Raw genomic sequence first — 14939 nt, 5'->3', positions numbered from 1 at the left:
ACAAGGGTTGGCTGAAATAAAATACCAATATTATTATTGCTGTAATGTCACCTGCTATTGCATTATTTGCCACTTTTAAAAGAGAATAATGCAATCGAATACAATTAGCGAATGGCACCTGGACTAGTCTTCTTTTAAATATATGGATAGTGTTTCAGTATCAAGAATCCAAATATCCCGGAATGTATCGAGTGCACTGATAAGATAAGTGTGGCCAATCAATGACATAAACACAGTCGTGTGCGCAGCGCGTGTGGGGAAAAACCTAAATAATTTTGTGAAAAGCTAAATAATAAACTGGAAACCCCACAAAATAGTCCTATCTGACATCTTCTACTCGTAGCAGCAGTTTATAAAGATTCATCGATGATGAAGAAAGTGTTATTAACTAAATCGCAGCACATATGCGTGGCTCCCGTGGATTTAGCAGCAAAGCAAAAACAGCAACAACAATTAATCGGGACGGCAGCCACGCCAATAGATAGATCTGCAATTGAAGTGACACGTACCACAAGTGTCATAACAAATACATACATGCAGCGCCAATCCTTTAAATCCACATACCAGGAGATCTTCAAATTACTTATGCGCCTCCCAGATAAGGCGCTCCAACAACGTGTGATCGAGGCAATGAATAATAGCAGTGATAAGAACGTTATCTGCCAAAACTGTAAGCAACGTGTATCAAAGGTAGATGTTGGCACTCAAACAGCTCCATTATCGGCAATAGGGACAAAGTCAACCCAAGCACCTCTGCCATCACCAGATCTTAGGACCTTTAATCAAAAGCCTACCAAAACGGAGCCAACTGAAAAATCTGAAAATGAACCACAAAGCGAAGCCCCGCCAGCCGTGATTGCACGGAAACGTGGTCGAAAGCGTAACACCTGCGTACCCAAGGTTGTTAAACGATCGGCAGCACAAATGGCTCTACAGGAGCGTGAGGAAAAACAGCTAACACCTGTGGTGAAAAAAAAGAAAGTGGAATCACCGGTACGTACTCTTGTAGCTATTAGAAATTGATAATATTAATTAGTACTTTTGCTGTACTCTCTTAATAGAAGCGAAATCCTGAAACAGAAACGAAAAGGATGTCACAGCGCCAAGATTCGGTAGATTCCAACTTTTCCATAACTAGCGAAAATGTGCACGATATGTGCCAATTTGTGGAAAATTATATTAATGACGACAATAGAGTTGCAATTAGTAAAATAATGCTTAAAGAATGTTTGATGGCTGGCAATATAAGCGTAGAAGGTTTGCTGTAAGTATGCATTTATTGAACATACATAGTTATGTTTTTCTTACAGTTATACATTTCGTTTTTAGACCCATCCACGATGCGATTCTGCGGGACGATATTTGCGGTCTGAAGCGGCAGATTTACGTTTGGTCCAAACTACGGCAATGCTCAACCGACTTCAACGATTTGGTCACTGCAGATGGAGAGGATTGTCTACAATTGGCCATCACGAGTGATTGTGCCCCAGAAATTATTCAAATTGTGTTAAGAGCTGGTGTCATGCCAAATCATATATACGAGGACTCGAACAATGCCGTTCATTTGGCCGTCATTAATAACATACAACTAGACTCGTTGCGTGAATTGATGCGTCGAATAGATTTGAATTTATTGCTTGAGAAGAATGATGATGGGTATACAGCAATGCACATTGCGGTTCGTAGCAATCAGTACGAACAGGCCGAGATTATTTGCGATGGCATTGATGAACGTGTCCTAGGCAAACCCATTTATAATCGCACCACCAACGAGGCGGACACAGCTACGAAAACTGCCGATAGCAAAAATACAGAGCTCTCTGAAGAGAAGAAATTTGCCAAATTTTATGAGCGGGAATGCGAAAAGTTGGAGAAGAATAAGAAACATGATCAGCGATTAAAGCGCGAACTGCTAAACACGACTGAGGCAAGGGGTGGCAATGTGCCACTCTTTTACGCCATTGAAGGGGAAATGCGTATGCTTAAATTATTGTTATAAAACTATACAAACGTTTATTCAATCAAATTCAATTATTTTCAGAGCATTTCTGCTATTTCCTGCTGGCACACTTTGCGGATCCCGATGAAGAAAATCTTAGCGGGCATTCGCCCAAGTCATACCATTATGAATTTGCGCGGATTTTACGTTTAAATCTAAAGGTTGCCCGCATTATGAATAAAGTGATGCAATTGTTGAGTAATTAAAATATTTAAATGTTTACACATACATATTTATTATATAGATTTTGTATTAATTTAAATATACACTGAATTTTTATGACAATTGTAATTTATGTACATATATTTAAAGTCTAATTACAATTATTAAATGATACAACTGGATTTAAAGTTTAAGCATTAATTAACATTTTATTATGCGTAATTAAAAAACATACATACATTTTAACTTATGTACATATGTTTGTATATGTCTAGCCCCAACTGGTTTCAAAATGTATTTGCTTGAGCTTGCTAACGTCTATATGCTGCAAGGAAGGTGGCAGATTCTTATACGAACGTTTTGCCTGACGCTTTTTGAACTGTCTCTTGTGCGACTTTTTTAGCTGAGAAACTGGAAAGAGAAAGGAAATTACAGACTTCAGAGCAAAAGATACAGGACTCGGCTGACTATGGAAAATTCTTATCCCATGATCAATTAGGCACCAATTAGCAGGAATTCCCGGTTTTATATAAAATACCCATGAACCGAGGTGTGCCCGGTCAGTTATACAAATATTAAAATTGTTTACAAATTATGATATCATTGCTTGTTTGCAAAGCAGGAAAACCCCTGTTTCATAAAATTTCGTTCTAAAAATACTTTTACTTTTTGGTTACGCCGTTTTATTACCAAGCGAAGATAAGAAGGTGGGTGCGTCCGTTTTATCGCACATTATAAATATTTGAAATACATACATATGTATGTTTATATATTAATACATATGCATGTGCAAACAAATATACATACATACATATGTATGTCTGTATTACGCACCAATTTCTTCTAGTTTCGCCAATTGCTTGTCACTAAAATGCCGGTATTGACAGAAAAGCTGAAATTTGCAATAGCCGCTAAAATACCGTGTGCAGGGAATTTTGGCGCGCTCCTCTTCCAGTAGCTTGCGAGGATCTAAAAAGCACAACATATTGTGAAATTTATTTAATTTGTATTTATTGCCTATAGAAATTCTACTTGCCTTCAAATTGCTTCATAAAGGTAACCTTAGCTACAGTATGCGATAGACCCGAATTGTGTAGTTTGCGAACATTTAAGTCGTTTTTCATGAAACAGCGACAATAATCGCAGTAATAGCTCTTGCCACCCATTTAAAAGTGTATAAAACATAAATTTGTAGCTTCCAATTATTTATCAACAGCTGATGCCAGCCAGAACTCCAGCGCATATGTACATAAATAAGATTTTCTAGAACTGTATAAGTTCAATTGAACCAGTCATTGATTGGAACAACTGAACTTGTACACGGATTCTCTTGTATTTATTCATTTAATTCTGCTTATATTTATTAATTTATAAATTTAATATAGGCATTAGGTATATAATAATAAAAAATAAATAAATAAAATAAAAATAAATAAATAAATAAATAAAATTGTTAAATTATTGCAACTGAAGGAACTCAGCAAATTGAACTGGACTCTTAGATTCAGTGGAGGAGTCCTGTGCCAACCACCGCCTTGAACATGACGGCGTTAATGTGCAAATTCGTAGTCGTTGTTGCAATTATTTAATTTAAGCTATTAAGCATGAGAGAAAAGAAGCTCGTATTCTTGAGATAGATGATTTATTTAGACAATTGGATAAACACGCTAGCCCCGAAATTCCAAATGCGTGGAGCCGATGCCTTAAAAGCACGTTAGCTAAGGTAAATGTGGGGCCAAAAACATCGGAAATTCGTCAGTACTTATTAACAGCTGCTCTTTCGTCTTGATGCTTTTCAGAACTAATAAGCCAATTTATTTGTAAGCATAAACTGTGAATCTTCAGTGCAATTATGTTTCTGCCAGAGACGGCAACATTTTGCATAACGCTGCTGGTCTATGGCGCGATTCTTTTACTCCTTATTTATTATGTACGGTTGGTTGTGTTTAATTATTTATTGTTGTAACGGTTATTCTATAATTGTGTATATTGGCTTACAGGTACTAACATTGGCCGACTTGGAGTGCGACTATTTAAATGCACAGGAATGCTGTCGTCGGCTGAATTTCTGGGTTATTCCCAAGTTTGGTTCGCATGCAATACTCTGCCTTCTTCTCCTTTTGGGTGGCCACTGGATAATGTTTTTACTCAATCTGCCCATGGTATTGTGGCTTTTCTATGAGTTGAATCGACAGCAACGAGACAGCCTGGGTGTGTATGATCCCGTCGACATCCATAGTCGGGGTCTACTTAAGGTGCATTTGCGCAATTGCATGATCTATCTGGGGTACTATTTCGTCATGTTCTTTGTGGGCTTGTACTGGTGAGTTTAAAGTTAATTTTAGTATAGCAACACTCGCTATAAGTTTAATTTTCTTTTACTTCAGTCTAATCTCATCGCTGATCAAAGGCGACCCCATAAAGCGGCACGAGGACGATGAAATAGTGACTGATTTCTGAGGTCTTCCAAAGCAATTTTTTTACGTTTTTACCTTCTACAAATCCTAGCTAGTCACAGGACCATAACGCACAAGACCTGTATGTGCCCTCATTTATATATTTATTAAACCCTTTACTTCACCCTTAGCATTAGAAGCGTATTCGAATCAATTAAAAATCACATTCATATGTAAAGTACAAAGATGGATTTTACTGTAGAAATTCCACAACCTCCTCTAGCTCACGTTGTCGTGCCTGTTTCTGAGCCCAACGTGCCTCAGCTGTCCTGACGTTCACTACCCAACGATCATGTGCAAGCTTTATGCCACAGACCACATTATCCAATTGCTTTGAGGTGCTTGCTGCATTGCTGGATTTGCCCATATAGGTCTGAGCATCGGAGCGCGGATGGCGACGCTTGGCGGGACACAATTTACCACCTTTGGGAAATGGCGGTTCGGCCATGTAACGCTTCAAACAACCCTGATGGAATAGATGACCGCAGTAGACGCGCTCCACATACGTATCACTATTGTCATTGAGTACCACATCATCCGGATTGACAGGCAAGACTGTGTTCTCGCAAATGGGACACAATTCGCGGTAAAAATCACGTGTGGCCTCCAGGCAAAATTTAAGTGTGCGATAAAGACTGCGTACTGGTCGAAAATTAGCCAATTCCTCCTTGCTGAGCCGCAACGGTGGCTCAACACACTGCCTCGCAATCTCTCGCGATTGTCCATTCAGATAGCGAACAAGTACAGCTGGTAAATTTGATTCCGGTGAGGTGAGCTCCACGCACTGCACCGGATACGTGTCAGGCACGGTGGCAGTAACCCGGTACTCATAACGACCACCACGCGCCGTCAATTCAACGCTGCTGTTCCGCTGTCGCAGTTTTAGTTGACTATCCGAATCGCTTTTGTTTGTCTCGGCCAAATCCAGACAAGCGACACGGGTCTTTAGATCCTGGCGCAGCTGTTTTATCTCGTCGAGGCAAACACACAACGGATTGTCGTGCAGATATTGTTGGGCGAATCGAAGTACCAACATCGCTTGCGGCTTACCAAGATAATCGCGTACATAGTCATCTATGAGGCGTGTCAGCTCCGACAGCAGCTTGTCCGAGTAGATGCGGCTCTTAAGTTCTACTAGAATTGGGGATCCAGGATAGTTTTCGGGAAAACGTAAGCAAACTGTCATCTGGCGGTTCGGCTTATCAGGATATATGTCGATGCGCACAAGAGAGGCGCTACAAATAATGATTTTTGTATTTCCTATTTGCTGTTCACAATTGCCGCGTATATCAGAAATTTCAGCATTGACTATATCCATTACGCAGGTTTATGTTTTTTGGAAAAATATTAACTTTTCTGACAGATGACGTTTACGGACCGCCACAATAACCACATTTAAAAAACATTAGAAACGGGTATGGTATTGTTATTAACAACAGCTGTCTGTAGCACAGGGTGACACAAGTGAGTTTGAAGTGTTTGGCGGAGGCAATCTAAGCGGCTTCGGTATTTTTTAATATACGCAATACGGTCTTATAGCATTCAGCCACGTTGTGAAGACATCGAACAAGAAGACGGCGGTTGACGAAATTCGCAGTGCATAATTGAAATTTAATAATGGTACTCGATTTGGATTTGTTTCGCAGCGATAAGGGCGGTAATCCCGATGCTGTGCGCGAGAACCAAAAGAAGCGCTTCAAGGATGTAGGACTGGTCGAGACGGTAATTGAGAAGGACTCCGAATGGCGTCAGCGACGTCATCGGGCCGACAACCTGAACAAGGTGAAAAATGTCTGCAGCAAAGTAATTGGCGAGAAGATGAAGAAAAAGGAGCCCGTCGGTGCTGAAGGCGAAGAAGTGCCGGCCGCCATACGCGCGGATCTGACCCAAATTACGGCCGAGACGCTGCAGTCATTGACTGTGAATCAAATTAAACAGCTGCGCTTACTCATCGACGATGCCATGACTGAAAACCAAAAGTTGCTGGAGGCTGCTGAACAAACCCGAAACACGGCACTGCGTGAGGTGGGCAATCACCTGCATGAGTCTGTGCCCGTCTCCAATGACGAGGATGAGAATCGAGTGGAGCGCACCTTTGGGGATTGCGAGAAGCGCGGAAAATATTCTCATGTTGATCTGATTGTTATGATCGATGGCATGAACGCCGAAAAGGGTGCTGTAGTATCTGGTGGGCGTGGCTATTTTCTCACTGGCGCCGCTGTATTCCTCGAACAAGCGCTCATTCAGCATGCCCTACACTTGTTGTATGCCCGCGAATATACGCCGCTTTATACACCATTCTTCATGCGCAAGGAAGTCATGCAGGAGGTGGCGCAGCTCTCGCAATTCGACGAGGAGCTGTATAAAGTTGTCGGCAAGGGTAGCGAGCGGGCTGAGGAGGGTGGCACTGATGAAAAGTATTTGATAGCTACTTCGGAACAGCCCATTGCGGCATATCATCGTGACGAGTGGCTGCCAGAGACTTCACTGCCTATTAAATATGCCGGTTTGTCTACATGCTTCCGCCAGGAGGTCGGCTCACATGGACGCGATACCCGTGGCATATTCCGCGTGCATCAATTTGAGAAGATCGAACAATTCGTGCTTACCTCGCCACATGATAATAAATCTTGGGAAATGATGGACGAAATGATTGGCAATGCAGAGAACTTCTGTCAATCGTTGGGCATTCCATATCGTGTGGTCAACATCGTCTCTGGCGCCCTCAATCATGCTGCCTCCAAGAAACTTGATCTGGAAGCCTGGTTCGGTGGCAGCGGCGCCTACAGAGAGCTGGTCTCCTGCTCCAATTGCCTAGACTATCAGGCACGTCGTCTACTTGTTCGCTATGGCCAGACGAAAAAGATGAATGCTGCAGTGGATTATGTGCACATGTTAAATGCTACTATGTGCGCCACAACGCGTGTCATTTGCGCCATTCTGGAAACACATCAGACGGAGACAGGTGTTAGGGTTCCAGAGCCTCTGAAAAAATATATGCCGGCCAAGTTCCAAGATGAGATTCCTTTTGTTAAACCGGCGCCCATTGATTTGGAACAGGCTGCTGCCGCTGCCAAGGGCAAAAAGGAGAAGAACAAGAAAGATGCAGCTGCCTAAGCTGATAAGCGACTCATTATTAGAACACAAACAACTACGCTTTCAACTCTAAATTTGTTTATGTCTATGTTAGATTTTCTATTTATGGCATTTATGTAATTTTTATGATAATAAAATTCGATCCAAAATGCGCTTCAAATGCAGCTTTTTAGTACATATACAAGCACAAGTTTCAACCGAATCCAAACATACATACATAGTATATAGAAAAAGTGTTTTCCTTCATTGCAAATAGCCTAACAACATTCCATTTAAAATCAATATCTGTTTTTAAACATATATCTCATTATCTTATCTACGAAGTTTTTAAAATACCTACAACATGGGTAACTGCAGCTTAAATTTTTGGACTTTTAAAAAACGGAAGCTCGTTTTTGTATTATCTTGTGAAGAATGGTATGTTCCGCTAATATGGATAAAGGCTTTCGAGTAGTTTATTTCCAGTAGTTTCACATTAGCTAAGCTCCCGATTTTCTAATAATTTTCTATTAAAACAAGTTTGGTAATATTTTAAAAATTTACTTAAATGATCAATATTTCAATTAAAGGTGAACTTTTAAATTGTAAGATGATTTAAAGATATTAAGAAAATGATAATTTGATGTGATTGTAGTTTGAAATAAAACTTTACAAGAAAAGCAACTCAGACCATGCCGGCTTTTGAGAAAAAGGAAACCCGTTGCTGGGCAACGCTGGCAACTTGTTTATACATACATGTAAGTATGTTGGTTTTCATAATTCAGATTTGTTTTATAGAATCAACATAGTCTTGGCAATATTTGCTGTGAAAAATTCGATATAATGTCCCTATGGAAAAGTCGCGAAAAGTCTTACAAGGACACACGCTGGGATCGCATACGAAAACGTCATCAGAACACAAATACCCTAGCGCTAAAAACTGATGCCGTGCGGCGTTTGATTGAAACGGACTACATTGGTAAGCACAATGAGCGTCTATTAATCGAGGGTGAGCCGGAACCCAGCAAGAAACTGAATCCCAGCGTTATTATGGATATTCGCCATGAGATGGTAATGCAAATAATGTAATATATCTATAAGATCTAACGCTAATGATCCTCTACCAGTTCCAGCAAATACCCCGTAAGCTGCCGCTAGCCACAGTGGCCAATCGTAGAAACCTAGACTTGACCAGGGCACATAACTTGGAGGTGGAGCAGCGCTACATAAACAATCAGTTGCAACAATTCCGTCAGCATTTGGCCAAAAAACACAGAAACATTCAGGATTTTCGTATACGACCCACCAAGCCGGACTTTAAGCTGAACAATCGGCCATTGATGCAGAGTCTGACGCAAGCGGCTCAGCACATAGAAGATTTCTATGCGACTCCAGTGCAGGCGTTGAGTCAGGCCATGGAAATGTGTGGAGCTCGCAAACAGGCGGCCACCAGTTCTCTACTAAAGGAACTTACGGCCGAGAAGGATGCCGATATGGAAAACTTTATGATGCAACAAGAGACTTGGGTGCAAAATGTGACTCTGACTGACAAAAAATTAGCTGTCGAAGAGGAGACTACCATAGACCTGGATACCCTGGAGTATCGTAACTTTGCCAAGCAAGTGCAGGTGGATGAGAGTAAGGCCCTCTTAGAACGCTGTCGCACGCCGAGTCCACTAACACCCACCGATGAGTTCTTCAAACCCATGCGTGCTGCTGCCGAACGTCAAATGCTGCACATCCGCACGGTTCGACGTGAGGAGGATCTGGCGGAGCAGGCGGAAAAGGCACAGCACAAGCTAGAACGCGAGCCCTCTACCTGTTCCAATACAAGCGATGGCATCGACTCGGTCATATCGGATCTGGCTGAAGAGGCCTTGTACGAGCTGCAAATGGAAGCGGCCGAGGAGCAAAAGGAGCAGGTGGAAACGGCTTTAACAGTGTTGGAACCCGTGGCTACACCTGCACCTGCTGCCAAGCATGTGCAGTTTCAAATTGATGAGGCCGAAGCGAAGCAACTTAAGAAAGCTCCCACACCCATTGAGGAACTGGAACCGCTGCTTATAACGCGCATGGAGCCCAGGGTGGTCGTTAAGCCCAAAGAGCCTGAGCCGGAGAATACGGGGAGTACAACGACCAGTGACGCTGACGACCTGGATGATGAAGGCGAAATGAATGTGCATGAGAAGAAGCGTATTATTGGTCAGCTCTTCCAGGCGCGTGCCAACTCCCAGCTGGTCACAATGCGCAAGTATTTCCTCAAATGGATACATTACACAACCATTGAGAGAATTGAGCGAGAAAATGGGAAAACGCGTGGGGACCGCGTACAAAAAATCAACGCGTTTCTCGACAAAGTGCGGCTAGAGAAGAAGCGTCTGAAGACGGCCAAAAGTGTTCCAAGCTCCGCAGAAAAGGAACAGCTGGCACAGAAAAGTGTGGAAGAGCGACAGGAGGCTATTAAAATGGCAAAACAGTTTAAAAATAAGTAAGATAGCAAGCAGAATACGTTCGCAAAAAGGAAAGTCTACATCTCATACAACTTTTACAGGATTAAAGTGCAGCAGGACATTATTGACTTGCAGCGAATCAAGCTGGAACGCCAAGAACGCATGATCCTACAACTGAAGCTGAACAAGCTGAGCGAAGAGGCCAAGGAAGCACGCGAAGATCTCAAGCAGGAGCTAAAGACTGTCATACGTTGTGGCGATCCCAAGGCAAAGGCCAAGGCCAAGTGCCTGCAGTTAATAGGCAGTCTGCGCGATGCCGAGGATGAGGAAATGGCGCGCCTACAAGGCAAGGCCCTGCTACAGCCTCGATTTCTGCAACACATGCAGGAACGCGCCCTAGAACGCAGCATTAAACATGAACAGGCCCGTCAGCGTCGAGCTCAGGCCGACGCTGAACGTGAAGCGGCTAAAATGGCATTAGAAGATGCCAAGGTATGTACATATGTATCTACATTATACATTAAAGTAAAAAGAAATCCCCAATATTTGGAAGGGGACACAAATTCGAAATTTAACAGCCCCGAAAGAAACCACAATTGTAATAACCATAAAGAATTACAATAATTGTAGAGAGCATCCCATCAGTCTAGAACTTATTTTCATTCATTTAAATATTGCACATTTCTTACAAATTAAAAGTCTGACACTTTATTGGAAGTATAATAATGAAGTACTAGAATTTCTCTGAATTTTTTGGAATTTTTATCTCTGAATATTATTTTTAGTAACCCAACAAAGGTAGAGAGCATACCAACACAGCATAAATGGTGTAAATTATAGTCTACTTACAATTATCAAACGATTTCTGAAGATTTCAAACAACATCTAGAGTTTCTATAGCTTTGATTCTTTAGAATATTTAGCGAAACCATATTTCAAATAATAGTGTAACAGGAGTTTAAACAGCAATAGCAAATCCCAATAAGGTAATATTTAAATATAATTTTCAGCGCCAGGAGGATGAGGAGGCTAAACGATTGCGTATTGAAGTGCTAAAGGAGAAGCGACGTCAGGAGAAAATGGCTAAAATTCTGAAGGAACGCGAACGTCAGCGCTTCATTGAGAATCAGCGAAAGGCGCTGGAATTTAGCCGTCTCTTGCTGCTGCGCCGTGTAGGGATGGAGGGCTTTAAGCGCCTGTTACAGCGCAAGCGCGACAATCTGGCCAAATGTCTAGAGTTTCGTAGGCAGCTGTATATGCGAAACTATTTTGTGGCTTGGCGCGATTATACGGCATATCGGCAACGGGAGAAAATGGTTAAGGCAGAGCAATGCCATGAACGGGCGCTGAAAAGGAGTGCCTTTGTCATCTGGTGTCGATATGTTCAGGAGGAGCGCAGCAAGATGCTAGTGGCCATTGATTGGCATGCCCTGCATGCTACGGAGCATTGGTTTATGCGATGGCTAAACTACACTACACACTGTAAGCTGACGGAGGACACCAAAATGCGGCAGGCTATATCGCATCATGAATGGTGAGAAAAATAATAAGTCTAGAATAATAGGGGCTAAGTTAATGGTATTGCTTCAAATATACAGGCACTTGAAATGGAAGGTTCTGGACTGTTGGCAACGTCTTCCGCAGATATTGCAGTTGGAGAGGGAAACGGAGGAGCGACGACAGCGCTGGCGCATGAAGATCTGGGAACTGTTACCGGACTACAAGCCACGGGAGAATAGTTTGTGGTAGCCTATATTTAGTTATTTTTGTTAATTTTTAAGCGGTTTGTGTTAAAAAGTTTATCTTTCTCAAATTAACATGTTAACAATCTATTTTAATGGAAACTTAGAAGACATAATTTTAACATAAATCTAAAGATCCAATTTCTGGTTTAGTCTGCCCTCTGTATAATCGTATTTTAACCTTATTATGTCGATTTTCACTTATAAAACTTTACTTCCTCTAAATCAATTTATTTTATTATTGTAAATATATTAATAGTTATCCTGCAATCAATAATAACATTTCTGTGGAGTTAAGGATTTGCAAGTAGCATATATTTGTTTTCCGAGTTACTACTTTCTGTTCGGAACTATTATTCCTACCTTAATACGTTGACTTTTCAAACAAATTTTCGTTAAATATAGTCCATGAGTAAAATGTATGTAGCTTAATCGATGTCCAATGGAAACCTTTAATGCGGTTTAATTTCTTTCCATTTGCAACGATGTGTTATTTTTTCACCCGAAAAAATGCGTCCAATGTAGATCTGCTCATAATACAATACTAAAAAAACAATTGAAATGTCCTTTTCATATTTTTATTACAAATTTAAAAACTAACATACCTGTTTCATTTTATAGGGGACATTATTTCTGCAAAAAGAACTCACAAATTCTTTCGAAAAAAGAGTATCAGTTTTAGTCTTTCAGCGGAGTTTATTGATTAATTAATAAATTTCTACGTATTTGACTTCGTCATTACACATACATAATATCAATCTGATGAATCTAACCAATCAAAACGAGTTCCCCTTTTGTTCAATTCTATTAGCGATCAAATCAATTTACATATTTCCCCAAAATTTTACCTTTTAATTTGAAAAAGCCACTTCCTTGAAGCTAATAGTAATTGAATTTAAATAATACAACTCTTCATGCAAGTAACATATTTTTGGATTAAATCTTAAATATTTTAAATAATTTATCAACTTTTGAAAATTAAGATAAACTTGAACATGTCATTTATGAGTAAGTACAAGTACAAGTAAGGTTTTTGCTAAAATCTCCAATATTTAAGACTACTTGTCAACATCCGCTCAATAAAATTATAAACAGCTAATATTTGGGATATTTTTACTTACAATTGTGACTTATTGGAAGTGAGGGTAGTCATATAAGCATATTAACACAAACATAGTATCTTCCAACATTAAATGTCAGCTAAAATGTTGCTACAATTAAATTCTACAGCGATTCGTAGTAAGAACCGTTTATTCACATAAAACTTTAAGCTTAATGATTTAGCAAATTAAATTAGATTAGTCATTCAGTTGGTATAATACTTTCGTACAATATTAAGTACCCGCACACTTATAATTATTTGGATTTGCGTTGTAATAATTTGATGCGTAAACAGTTCATTTGAAAAAAGTGCGCCGATTACTCCATAAGCGATTGCGACTAGGCAAGGTTGTGCGCTTAAATTCATGTAGGGTGTTGCCACGCCGCCATGCATATAACTGCCGCATTAAATCGAAGCCTATATAGCTCGCCATGAGCAAAGCATAGCCCGCAACCGCAAAAGATATACCCAATCTGGAAGCCATACGAAAAATATGGAAACGAAGTTAGTAATTGAATATAATTGGAATTAAGATATGGGAAGCTGCTTACTCAAAGTCCTCGAACACTTCGCTGCAGTCGTCAGGCAGCAAGAAGGGCACACCCAAAAACCGCACTACCAGGAACGGATGACACACTGCGGTCAGTGTGAGATTGGCGCCCAACAGCAACGCCAGCTCAGCAGTGGTTAGGCCAAGCAGGTACCAACGATAATTGAGCTCGCCAATGCAACAGTTAAGCCAAAAACTGTGATGCGAGTACCTCTTGATGCAACTTCCACAGACGGCACAATGGGAACTACGTGTGGGAGTGCACTTTCGACATATCTCGCAAATATTTGGCTGTGAATGCATCAAACTGGCGCCCTCCGAACCACCAGCCCCACCAAGATCATCATCATCGATGTTCAACACATTGTCCATTTGCAGCGATATGTGTGCCGTGGCTGCCTCATGTTCCTGCTGTTCTGCTTGCTCCTCGCCACTAGATGCTTCGGCTATGCCGGGCAGCTCATCCCTAGGCGTGGTGCCATATTGTGCGGTTACAAAATTCTGGGGTGCCAGCTGCTTGGTGCGAAAAAAACAATAAAGTGACGCGGCCGAAATAAGCACCAAGATGCAGTTCTCTTCCGGCAATAGCTCCAATAATGGCACTTCGAACTCAAAAATTATGATCATATAGAGCAAAGAAAATATAAGCCAGCTAAGGAAGAAAGTGGTGCGTGTGGCTGTGCGTTCAGCCAGCCGCAGTCCCCAGATAGTAAACCCCACCAGTGTGAGCATCAGTACCATGGCCGTATTGGCATTCAACGCTGCCAGTCCCAACATTAATGGTACGATTAGCCCGGGTGCCAAAGCGGCCGGGGACACCCGTTTTGCACCTCCATGCCATGGTATACGTAAACGATCCTGGAAAGCTATTAACATGCCGTCTATGTTGCGCTGTTCGATGCGTCTACACGTGATGAGCCTAAAGAGAAGAGGATGCAGTTAGTGGGTATGTGATTGTGTGAGTTGGGCTCAGCATACCGCGTGCATACCAAGTCAAAATCTTCGCAATTACAGCAGCATCCTAAAATGTGAAATCGCTCGTTATCATGCGCTATGTATTCGCAGCAGCAAAGTGCAGTTGTTGTTGCTCTTGAAACGTTGTTGCGTTTCGTTCCCGTTGCTGCAACATTATTGGGCATCGATTTGCAGGTAAAGTTATTTCAATGGCGTTGTTGTTGTGCGGATATTTCCCAAAAGAAATCCACGCAGCATGCACAAGAATTGTTTGATTAGCTATGACACTCTATGCACAACATAACAAATCCCCGTTAAACGGTCATTAAACATTTGAAAAAAAATTATCTGAAAATTACTCACAACTTTGCACAACCAACCCCACGAGCCGCCGACTCGCGATAACAAATCTCCCTATTGAAATGAACAGCCCTGTGCACAACAGCGTG

At 41.3% G+C, this 14939-nt stretch overlaps 7 protein-coding genes across 11 annotated transcripts; 4 read left to right on the top strand and 3 right to left on the bottom strand.

Moving 5' to 3' along the window:
* Positions 1-274: 274 nt before the first annotated feature.
* LOC115631630 lies at positions 275-2290 on the top strand. Of its 2 annotated transcripts, XM_030528438.1 has the most exons (5): positions 275-670; positions 731-993; positions 1062-1264; positions 1330-1976; positions 2042-2290. In XM_030528438.1, exons 1-5 carry the CDS (start codon positions 367-369, stop codon positions 2203-2205), a joined length of 1581 nt encoding a protein of 526 aa, XP_030384298.1. In that variant the 5' UTR covers positions 275-366; the 3' UTR covers positions 2206-2290. The 2 variants fall into 2 exon arrangements, with proteins under 2 accessions (XP_030384298.1, XP_030384297.1); XM_030528437.1 differs by having other exon boundaries at positions 275-993.
* A 53-nt stretch (positions 2291-2343) lies between these two features.
* On the bottom strand, positions 2344-3399 carry LOC115631858 (zinc finger matrin-type protein 5). 2 transcript variants are annotated; one of them, XM_030528704.1, is made up of 3 exons: positions 3198-3399; positions 2996-3130; positions 2344-2572 (listed from the first exon to the last, which is right to left on the bottom strand). In XM_030528704.1, exons 1-3 carry the CDS (start codon positions 3325-3327, stop codon positions 2433-2435), a joined length of 405 nt encoding a protein of 134 aa, XP_030384564.1. In that variant the 5' UTR covers positions 3328-3399; the 3' UTR covers positions 2344-2432. The 2 variants fall into 2 exon arrangements, with proteins under 2 accessions (XP_030384564.1, XP_030384565.1); XM_030528705.1 differs by having other exon boundaries at positions 2448-2572; positions 3082-3130.
* Positions 3400-3684: 285 nt separating this feature from the next.
* Positions 3685-4798, top strand: LOC115631458 (protein cornichon homolog 4). The gene is made up of 4 exons (XM_030528206.1): positions 3685-3884; positions 3961-4091; positions 4162-4484; positions 4549-4798. The coding sequence occupies exons 2-4, from the start codon at positions 4014-4016 to the stop codon at positions 4619-4621; spliced, it is 474 nt and encodes a 157-aa protein (XP_030384066.1). The 5' UTR covers positions 3685-3884; positions 3961-4013; the 3' UTR covers positions 4622-4798.
* On the bottom strand, positions 4603-5943 carry LOC115631457. Its single transcript, XM_030528205.1, has one exon. It carries the CDS (start codon positions 5933-5935, stop codon positions 4811-4813), a length of 1125 nt encoding a protein of 374 aa, XP_030384065.1. The 5' UTR covers positions 5936-5943; the 3' UTR covers positions 4603-4810.
* Positions 5944-6174: 231 nt separating this feature from the next.
* On the top strand, positions 6175-7873 carry LOC115631221 (serine--tRNA ligase, cytoplasmic). The gene has a single exon (XM_030527927.1). It carries the CDS (start codon positions 6235-6237, stop codon positions 7732-7734), a length of 1500 nt encoding a protein of 499 aa, XP_030383787.1. The 5' UTR covers positions 6175-6234; the 3' UTR covers positions 7735-7873.
* Positions 7874-8487: 614 nt separating this feature from the next.
* Positions 8488-12025, top strand: LOC115631025 (calponin homology domain-containing protein DDB_G0272472). Its single transcript, XM_030527642.1, has 5 exons — positions 8488-8763; positions 8820-10180; positions 10244-10634; positions 11153-11676; positions 11741-12025. The coding sequence occupies exons 1-5, from the start codon at positions 8536-8538 to the stop codon at positions 11889-11891; spliced, it is 2655 nt and encodes an 884-aa protein (XP_030383502.1). The 5' UTR covers positions 8488-8535; the 3' UTR covers positions 11892-12025.
* A 1092-nt stretch (positions 12026-13117) lies between these two features.
* LOC115631026 (palmitoyltransferase ZDHHC23) lies at positions 13118-14894 on the bottom strand. Of its 3 annotated transcripts, none has more exons than XM_030527643.1 (4): positions 14854-14894; positions 14515-14779; positions 13538-14455; positions 13118-13459 (listed from the first exon to the last, which is right to left on the bottom strand). In XM_030527643.1, exons 2-4 carry the CDS (start codon positions 14673-14675, stop codon positions 13282-13284), a joined length of 1257 nt encoding a protein of 418 aa, XP_030383503.1. In that variant the 5' UTR covers positions 14676-14779; positions 14854-14894; the 3' UTR covers positions 13118-13281. The 3 variants fall into 3 exon arrangements, with proteins under 3 accessions (XP_030383503.1, XP_030383505.1, XP_030383504.1); XM_030527645.1 differs by having other exon boundaries at positions 14515-14656; positions 14854-14880; XM_030527644.1 differs by lacking the exon at positions 14854-14894 and having other exon boundaries at positions 14526-14664.
* Between the last annotated feature and the right edge of the window lie 45 nt (positions 14895-14939).

This window comes from Scaptodrosophila lebanonensis, unplaced genomic scaffold (genome assembly GCF_003285725.1).
Source record: "Scaptodrosophila lebanonensis strain 11010-0011.00,11010-0021.00 unplaced genomic scaffold, SlebRS2 tig00001412-arrow-pilon, whole genome shotgun sequence".
Lineage (NCBI taxonomy): Eukaryota > Metazoa > Arthropoda > Insecta > Diptera > Drosophilidae > Scaptodrosophila > Scaptodrosophila lebanonensis.
This window is presented reverse-complemented; position numbering and strand designations above follow the sequence as displayed.